Source organism: Barbatula barbatula (genome assembly GCF_947034865.1).
Source record: "Barbatula barbatula genome assembly, chromosome: 9".
Lineage (NCBI taxonomy): Eukaryota > Metazoa > Chordata > Actinopteri > Cypriniformes > Nemacheilidae > Barbatula > Barbatula barbatula.
In genome coordinates this window covers 9071334-9081725 of record NC_136772.1, presented here as the reverse complement: position 1 = coordinate 9081725, position 10392 = coordinate 9071334, and the positions used below count along the sequence as shown (strand labels likewise).

General features: G+C 36.7%; 1 protein-coding gene across 1 annotated transcript; it reads right to left on the bottom strand.

The window, feature by feature from the left end:
- On the bottom strand, positions 1 to 10392 carry impg2a (interphotoreceptor matrix proteoglycan 2a). Its single transcript, XM_079464580.1, has 17 exons — positions 10069 to 10392; positions 9771 to 9989; positions 7741 to 7907; positions 7573 to 7598; positions 7370 to 7434; positions 6722 to 6969; positions 6566 to 6624; positions 6447 to 6467; positions 6192 to 6349; positions 5443 to 5501; positions 4267 to 5358; positions 3582 to 3801; positions 2396 to 2606; positions 2130 to 2318; positions 1782 to 1983; positions 1181 to 1260; positions 1 to 1100 (listed from the first exon to the last, which is right to left on the bottom strand). The coding sequence occupies exons 1-17, from the start codon at positions 10145 to 10147 to the stop codon at positions 1031 to 1033; spliced, it is 3165 nt and encodes a 1054-aa protein (XP_079320706.1). The 5' UTR covers positions 10148 to 10392; the 3' UTR covers positions 1 to 1030.

The window sequence follows — 10392 nt, the reverse complement described above, 5'->3', positions numbered from 1 at the left end:
AGGTGTTCAGTATCAAATGGTTTTATTTAATATGAATTTAACACAATCATATATGAAGTGACATACATAATAACAATTATTCAAACTTATTCCAAAACCATTTCAACCCCTCAAGGATATTCTTTTCAAAGCAATTCGTGTTTGCATTAATGGTGATCAGTCATGGACCTTGCAAAGAAAAAACAATGAGATTTAATCTCACAGACATTAAATCTATAGCTTTCATTTATGCAAAACATTGTGGTCTAAGTGTTTACTATACATATTTAAAAAATAATCTTTATTTTACATATTTATTTTTGTCACTGCCTAGAAAATAGCTGCCGGGGGAATTTCCGAATGAACTAACTTGTCTATATAGGAACTTTGGCAAGCAAGACCTACTCCTAAAGGGAAGGTTTAATTGCAAGAAACAGTGATACTTTTAAAGCAGTCAAACTAACAGAACTACAACAGTAACAGTGATTCAGGTAACTTCCAAAAAGTGGGCAGACCCTGTGTCAGTGGAGACCTTTATCAAACACCAAATAATGGTTGGATGAGAGCTCATGGGCTACAGCACCCAGAACACAGATTAGAAGGCACAACTTCAACCAAAAAGAAGAATACTGTAAATGACCATAATCTTGATCTATGACAGGAAAATTGTATATGTATGTAAGAAAAAATTAAAGGAATATAGCTCTTTTTTATCTAAAACCTATAAAGTTAAGATAACCATTTTAACTTGTGAAAGAATATGAGAAAAGAAGGGAGGCTGATGACAGAAAGCGTTTAGAAAACACTGATTTCGTGCCATAACTCGAAGACAAGGCAAGTTTCTGAAAGAGGTCAAAAAAGTTCATCACACGTCAAGCACATTATATTTAGATAACTTAAAACACAACAAGCATAAAAAATAATACAAATAAGTGATCATAATAAAACATTAAAATGTGCTCTTCTGTCATTCTTTAAGTCATTGCAACATTAAAAACACAAAACATGTCACACTATAACATGCAGTTTCCATAATATTGTTTTAACACCTTCAGCTTGTTGCACTCAGTTGGACGCGTGTTGTCGATGAAGAGGAACTTTCTCTCTGATTATCTATCGTTCTGATCAAACAAAAGCAAGATAACATGAGGTGATAAAACAGGTACAGCTAATGTACATGATCACCATCAGTAGCACTCACGTTTGATGTTGCCGCATTAAGTCTGCAAACTGACGATCTCTCGCGTAGAGTTCAAGGATACGGATGCGATCTTGAATCTCCTGTGGAATTGGAAGAAAATGAAATAATATAGTGTACAAAATGAACAGTGAAATTCAAGGGTTTTTACAGGAAAAATCAGATTGCCAGAAAACGTCCATGGAAAATACAGCTTTACTGTTTAAAACTGTATGGCAAAGTCTTGTATTTTCTACAGTGCTTAGCTTTCATTTGAGTCCACTGAAAAGTGTTTTCTTATATTAAGATATATTATTTGCTTACAAAACATATATACACTTTCACAAGTACTGTATGAGTACCTGTATGTATTCCTGTATACTAAACTCAAATTACTAAATAGTCATACGTAATGGGAACATCCAGGGGGGAAAAATGGGACTTTTACACAGCGTTAATTTATACGAATAAGTACAATATGATTTATACAAAACCATACAATTAGTAGAAAAAGCTAAATCACCACCTAAACTTAACCTCCATGGGCACAAAAGCAAATCTAACTAAAACATACAAATGACATTGTATGAACTGTTAACAAATTTCTGTCGTTTTGTACTCGTACCTCCTTGGTGAGCTCACTGTTCTCATAAATGTGGCGAATTTCTTCACTGCTGAAGTCAGTGGAGGCCTCAGCACTACCACTGCTGTGGATCGGGGGGTCAGGGTACCGCCGGTAGTAATGGCTGTAACCTGTCGTCAAATCACTCTCGAACATAGGGTTGTACTTAGTGGCCCTGTCTAAAAATGGAAAACTATCCTCTCTTCTACATACAAACACACACACAAACAAGGTTACAACTGCCAGTGACCTTTTGTGCTTTTACAAAATACACTGAATGAATACATACAAGTGTGGCAAAGTCCATAGTTTAGGTGCACCATATTGACTGTGCCACATTCTCTGTCTTACCGTATTGGGTCATCCAGCTCATCTTTGTCATACTGATCTCTCAGGGTTCTTGCTAAGAAGAAGATTACTCCTGATGCCACCAGCAGAAACCCAGCAACAGACGCGATGGCAATGCCAACTACGAGTGGCTCAGATACATATTCTTCACAATGCTCCCCTCTGTACCACCAGTTCTCCCCCACACGACATCTACAGAGATTTTGAACTTGTCATGGTTTGTGTCTAGAAAACATGATTACATGGTCTAATAAAACATGTATACACACCTACAGATAGCTCCTTGGTCTGTAATGATGTCACATTTCCCATCGTTCAAGCAGAAGTCAGGCTGAAGCTCACAGATGCTCTGGCAGGGAAGTCCATCGACACTGAAGTACCCAGCATTACACACACATTCTGCCTCACCCGACCAGCGGTTCACAGTACATTCCGCAAACTCATTACATGCCTGGAACTTACATGCGTCTGCCTGAACACCTAAACCAAACGTCAATACGCATGTATACTGTATATTAAACACATAAAGGCAAATATATTGCTGCTTTGTTGTGTTGACAAAGGAATTTGTCATCATTTACCCACCTTCAATTTGTTTCAAACCTGTATAAATGTCTTTGTGGCGTGCCACTAGGATTTATACGCGTACAACTAGTGGTACTTGAAGAGACCCCGGTGGTACGTGACACGACAGGAAATTAAAAACTGTATATAAATTTTGTGTTTTAAATACAATGTCAAATGTTTAATAGATGATCGATAAATACGGAATACATCTCATATGGCATATATGTGTATCTTCTGTTAAATATTCTTTCCACATTGTCCACAATATAGGTTTGTTTTCCCTACAAAAAGTCCCCACAAAGTCAATAAATACCCCATAAAAGTTATTTTTACAGAGCTATTTTACTGTGCACTAGAGAAAAGTGTTTTTACTGCTTTTATTACTGCTGACTAATTTGAAAACATGGAAAAAAAACGTGTTTATTAGTGGTAAATAAAACAGTTTGTTGGAGGACGAGGTTTAAAGATAAAGATCCACAGCTCTACTATTAATTTGAATGTTTATTTGTGTGATTTTCTGTGGAGGTCATTAGGTGGTACTTGGAACAACGAATTTTTATTAAAGGTAGTACTTGATCTGAAAGATTTGAGAACCACTGTTGTATTGAACACAAAAGAAGATATTTTGAATAATTCATACACCAAACCTTACTGGGGCACTATTGGCTAACATAGTTTTCTTTTCTTACTATGGTAGTCAATAGTGCCCAGAACTGTTTGGTTTCAAAACATATATTTTTTGGTTCAGCAGGGGAATGAAATCTATACAGGTTTGAAACAACTTGAAGGTGAGTAAATGATAACAGAATTATCATTTTTGGTTAAACTGTCCCTTTAATAAATGTTCAATAGTCCATTGACGAAAGCTTTCTAAGACTAAGGACTTACCTGATTCCACATCCAGGGAATATTTGTCGATGGCGAGATTCATGGTCTGGTACACTGTGTTGCAGAAGTCCTCCAGAATGAGATAAACAGCAGTGGTGACTCCGCGAGGAACAGGTTTTGCAAACTTCATCCGGCTGTTCACCACGATGCTTCCATTCCTGAAGTTCAGGATCTCCAGATTCTCAAAGTTGCTAAGGTTTGATTGGAGATATGGTACCAGCTGAGGAATATACAAGAACATACAATAATAACATAGAATTAACATATTATAGAAATAATATTTAAATTTTCTAAATCAATAAATTTGATCTATTTTTTCAATAAGACATTCTGATTTAAAGGGGAGAAAAATAATGGGGAAAATAATAAAATCCTTTCATAATTTTCACACTCTCTTTTCAATTTAAACCTGCAAACCTGCATGACTTTCTTAAAGAAAATATTTGGATAATTGTTGGTAACCATAAAACTTTGGTCCCCATTCACTTCACCAATGCAAGTCTATGGGGACCAAAGGTTTTCTGTTACCAACATATGCAAAAGAAAGAAAGTCTTAGGGGTGATTCATATTTCGCTGTAGATCAAATCGTATCTAATTATTAAATAAATTATTTTTATTTTTGGGTGAATAACTCTCCCTTTAAACGAATTGAGGAAGACAAATAAAAAAGCAGCAGCACATTACCAGTTCAAGAAAACGTTGTTCCAAGGCTTTGTATTCTGGAGAGCTCTTATTGAACAGATCTTCTGAGAACATCATGTTAGTTACACGAAGACTGAAGAACACCATCAAAGCCCGGCCAGGGTTCGTTGGCATGGTAATGCTGGAAACATCATCACCTTTGACGCCACTACCATCTTCCGCCCCATAAAAGATCACATTATAATCGTAGGATGTACTCATGGTTTCTGAAATAGTGGTAGGATTTAACTCATCATTTACTGGGGTCAGAGATTGAGGAGTCATGAGAGTGAAGGGTGATTCTTTCTCTGGTGAAGTAGATGTTTGTTGGACTGGGCTTGTTGGTTGTCGGATTGTTGGTAAAGTGACCAATAGGACCTCACTCTCTGTTAGATCTTCCACTAAACATTGAGAAGGTTTTAGTACAAAACCAATTCCTTCCTTTGCCATTGTGGTACTATCAATAACTTCCCCATTATCTTCAACTTCCCCTGATTCGTTTTCTGTAATCACAACAACTTCAGATTCTTCATCCGTTTGTGTTTCTTTGGGAGCAATTTCTTTCTTGTCCTTCTCCGGCCTTTCATCTTCATTTGGTTTTATGTGATCTTCCTCAGGTATGGATGTAGTTTTTGTCTCTTCCATAACTGGCATTCTTGGTGTATTAGTATCAACTTGAATGTCTCCATCCTCTCCATCTTCAACAGTTATCAGTCCATCTATTTCCACGGTTGAAACGTGGTCCTCTATCACTTCTGTAAATGCGGTAATGGTGGAGAATTCAAAGTCCTCTAAAAGGGATATGTCTACATCAGTCAAAACCTCTACAGCTCCTCCTGTCTCGTCAGCTGGGTCCATTGGAGCACCAGATCCAGAGGCAGGATCAAAGTCATCAGTTGTGATGTCACAGTCTTGACCAACAGAGAAATTGCTGTTCGGATCATCAGTGATGGGTGGTGTGTTCCCTTCTAGATTTATAACATCATGTTCTCGCATGAATTCCTTTTGTAATCCTATCGTTGGATCAATGGATAGGACCTCCTTGTCCTTCTCACCAGGCAAAGTAGGTGTGTTTTCTACACTTTGAATTTCATCCTAAATAATCAATGTAAAAAGATATTAGTTGATTCTAGATATAATGCAATTTTCAATGTCACGTTGACAGAAATATGAATTCACCGTGAGGTAGGGGTCTGGAGATTCTGTTGCTTCAGGAATTTCTTCTGGAGAGGCTTCCACTGAAAATAGGAATACATTAGACTGCAACAGTCCGAGATGTGCCATAGTAGGGCAATTATATGTAAATGTCAATATAAAAATATAAACTTTTACAAAAGGTTTTTATTAAGGGGTTTAAATACACTAGAATTTTAAGTGTTTTAAAAGTAAAGTATTTTATTTTATTTTATTTTAGAAACCATGATTTTTCCTAGTGAGATAAGTTCTGCTTTCAGAATTGTCCATTTACCGTACATGTATACGTTTACTGTTTTACTTAAGCTGTTTTACGGCCAGGAATTGGGTGGTATCAGTAGATAAAGCAATTTTTCACACTAACGGCTATCAGCCGATATTTTAAAAACAGCCGATGATCAGGGCCAATATATATCCTGTCGATAAAATATTAATTAAATATCACCAGTTTGATGTTTAATATCAATAGTAATTATATGAACGAATAACCTTCGGAAAGTTAAGAAAGATAATTTAATCTTCAGAATCGGCATGTTGTGTCCTTTTTAATCACATTCACAATGCATGTTTTTAACAAAGAACATGTGTATAGACTGATCTTTTATAACGTCTAGTTTAAAAAAAATTAACATAAATGGATGGTTCCATATAATGATTCTAAATACATTTTCTGAGAGTTTATATCTCAAGTTTTGACCATAAAAAGTCACAACCATAATGTTGCAGTACTTCACCATTCAAGTCTTCAGTGATGGTGGGTCGCAGGGAGTCACTGTAGGTGCCTCCTACCATTTCTGACTGGAGATTAATAAAACCAAGTGTGTCACTGCTGATCTCTTCGCTGCTGGTCTGAAGGAACACAATATATTCCACCAGCAATGCTTCTTCATGACTGGAGAGGAAAAACAACACTTTCATACCGGATCCCACTTCATGAAATAAAATACTAACTGTAACTCGCACATTATCTCACTAAGGGAGTAACTTACCTTGAGGGATCCATCTGTGGCCTACATAGAAGAAAGATTAAATACATTTTACATGTCCAATTATTAGGTCACTGTGTAGTAAAACTACTCAAAAAACAGTTAAAAATGCACAAACATACCTGACATCCAGTACTGATACACTCTTGAATTCAGTAAGTTTTTTCAAAGCCGTAGAAATCTGTAAACATATTAATAGATATATACTGTAGATACTGTACATACTGTATGTACACATTAAATAATGTAGCCTAAAAGTACACATATGTGTGTGGTACCTTTTCTGTGAACTGTTGGGTGAGATTGCGGCGCTCACTGCTGGTGGGGTCAGACAGATGTTTACTCCACGGCTCTCCCATCAGTAATAACGTCCGTTCTACCTTCTGTTCAATCAGAGGACGTGCAGGCAAAGTCTTCATGACAACAGGGGATGTTTCTACGGTAACTTCCATCACACTCTGAGAGAAGACCTCATCTGGAACAGGTGCAGTCACCAAGTCAGTGACCTCTGTTGGAACCCCATCACCTGGCACATTATAAAAGATAATGTTTTGTTGAAGTGAAATCGTCGAACAACCTATTTTACTCATGCCAGGAACCATTTCTAGAAACTGTAGAACTATATTTATTTTTTCATCCACAACAAATGATATAATTTGTTTGTTATTTTTCTATGTATGCTTTACATTTTAAATGTCTTTCAATATGAATGGAATTGGATTGTTTTCCTGTCAATGTTATTGTGTTCATCAGCTGAATGTCTTGTTTGTCTAGCTTTCAGTAACTGAGAAAAAAATCTCATTTTCATTTAACATTTTATTGCTTTTCAAATGTTAATTTCTTCTGTACGTCTAGTACTACAAAGATTTTTGGAGGGTTTCATGCAGTTAATAGAAGTCACAAACACGCAATGATGACAGACACACCTGGTGGATTATTTTGGTCTTGGGAAGAATCCTCAGGGCTGCATAATAACGTTGAAGGTGTTTCACTGAGAAGAAAAAAGAAGCGGACAAATGGAAAGAGTTACGACAGATACTCGTCCAATGTAGAGTATACATGAGGAATAAACTGAGGAAAGTGGGTGTGTGTGAAATAAAAGGATCCGGTGTTCAAGTGTTTGTTGTACCTTTTCAATCTTGTCTGAGAAAGTCTCTGCAGAGAAAGGAAAATAAATCAGAGATATAAACCACAGTCTATCAGACTTTTTGTATGTTCATAATAATGTATTCAAAACAAATTACCAGGTGACGTAATTATAACAAATATTAACAATAAAGGGTCTTGTGCTACAAACTTTGAGGACAAGTTGTAGGTGTTCCTCTGATTTGCTGAAAGCGGAGCCAATGTCATGCATGGTGACTGTTCCGGCCTGGCATTGACTAAACCAGCTCTGGTACTCTGTCTGGTTAGGGATGCGGTCCAGGAAGATTTTAAAGGCTTCCCACACAGTTTCCTGACACACTGACATGCATAAAAAATATTGGATTTGTTACCAATTACAAAAACAATTTACAAATATTTGAAAAGCACAAAGCAAAAGAAAGACATTCATAGCAATACAGTATTATGGAATCAACATATTAAAAGACTAAAACAAACTTTTAAAAACATTTTGATCATAACTTGTTGCAAAAATGTTAAGTGCTGTTTACATATCAAACATTGAAATTAGATTTTGTAAATTGCCCAGATGACGTAATGGTTTCATTCTGAGCTGGTATTAGCACGCAGCATCTCAGTGACACACATAGACATGAATGACAGCTTGCTTGTGCTCACACCCTTTATCTCAGCCATGTGGATATAATAGCTTTGACCTCATTGGCTACAATCCAATATGTTAACTGACTTTTAACTGCATAGGCTGCCTTCTAATTTGCTGAGGGAGAAATCACACGTGAGCTGTGAAAGGTTGTCTAACCGAGATGTCTGAATGGATTGGATGAATGTGAGTCAAATACTGTTGTTACTCAGCTGTCCACATTGGAAAACTGTTCACACTATACTTGGCGAATTTCGACTTTTCAGGAGCACAGAGTTATTATGGGTAATGTTAGTATGTTGTTTTGGATGTTGGTTTATTGTCTCAGAGAAAAACACAGTCTCTTCCAATTTGTTAAAAGTAATAATTGTGTCAGGCACAGTTTCAGCTGGAAATAATGATGTAATAAAGTCAACATTTTCTCATTTCAGTTCATTAAAATGGACATTCTGGCTTCAGGTCTGAGAGGTCACATTCATTTTGGTCAGGTCTGGTCTGGGACTTAGGGGGTTGTTTACCATCTAAAACCTCACTGATTTATACAGGACAATGTGTTGCAGATACTAAAAATGTCCCTACTGCTATTCTGATCTCTTAAAAAATATAACAAATGAAATTCCACAGCCTGAGATTGATTAAATTCTCATCAAATTCTGCCAAATTCTGATTATCTATGCTAGGCACTATTCTCTCACTGTACTACTGAGTACTAAGGGATGTTGACAACAAAAGCAGTTCACAAAAGGGGTGGATGCAAAAGCTTTTCAGATTATGCTGTTGATTAAATTACTGTATATAGGGGGGTTTCCCGGACAGGGTTTAGACTAGTCTCAGACTAAAATACATTTTAGAGCCGTCTTAACTGAAAAATGCTTGCAATGACAGATCTTAAAATATATCAGTGCCATTGCTTTCTCAAGATGCACACGAATAATGTTTGTTCGCAAGGAATGTAAAAATGTAAAAACTACCTAAATATCCTAATTTAACTAAGGCCTAGTCCTGTTTTAAATTAATCCCTGTCCGGGAAACCATCCCATAATGTGTATTATGCTACTAGTCTATTTAGCATTACATATGTGCATTTACAATGCATACAATGTATATAATTTGTCATTATGTGCATTCCCTATATAGAAACCTATAACCTTGGTATGGCAAGTGGCATATATGCTCAAGCCACAGGGACAAAAATAAATGTTTGCACATACAAAAATATGTTGTAAATGTTTTGACTTGATTTCTTGATTAGTAACTCGGTTCAATCCTTACAGCTGCCAGATCAGCATTAAAATGACATTTAACAATTCATTTTAAAGCATCTGCGTCATCGTATAAATCTTAAAATGCACATACATTTTAGCCTTGCATTAAAATAGTTCACTGAAGGTGGTTTAGAATGTTTTTATTCTTACCAAAGAACATCATGTTCACACAGAGAATTTACCTCATGGCTTTACACCATAAGCAAAGACATCTCTTTCGTCTATTTCTTGAAGTGTCCTGTTATAAATATGTTATAACTATGTTATAAATGTAATAATATTGCAACATGCTCTCACCTCTGAGTTGGAAATATTTGAGATGATGGCTGATGACTTGCTGTACTGTTTCTTGACTGCAGAGCCATACTCCACTGGAGAGAAGAACATTACGCTTCCTTCTTGGCAAGACAGCTCCGGGCTTCTCCACAAGCATTTGCAACAACCGTGAAATATCATCATTTTGCGAGTGCTTATCTGAATTTCTAAGTGTAGAAAACCAACTCCAATCAAGCTCCTCTGAAACAGCAATACACATATTACCATCATACCCTCCCTTGGATTCCCAGATAATACATACTTGCACAAAGACCCTTACCTGCAGTAACATCCAGTTTGGATATTGCAAATATGCAGACCAAAGAACAAAGGCTGTACGACCACATGAGCTGCAACATAGCGAGGTTCGGTTGTCTCGCGTGGCTTGAAAATCGAGCTGTCGAGCGATAGCCGCTACTTCACTTGGGACCCCAGACCTTCACATACCTGTGCATGTTACATGATATCCAGAGTACATGTATATATCCTAGGTATAGTATTGTCAAGGATTAAGAGCTATGCAGCCAGATCTTCAGTCACGCACAGGTACCGCTGCCGCTACTGTTAACGCAGGTAAACAGATGGAAAGGGATTTTTTTCTCTC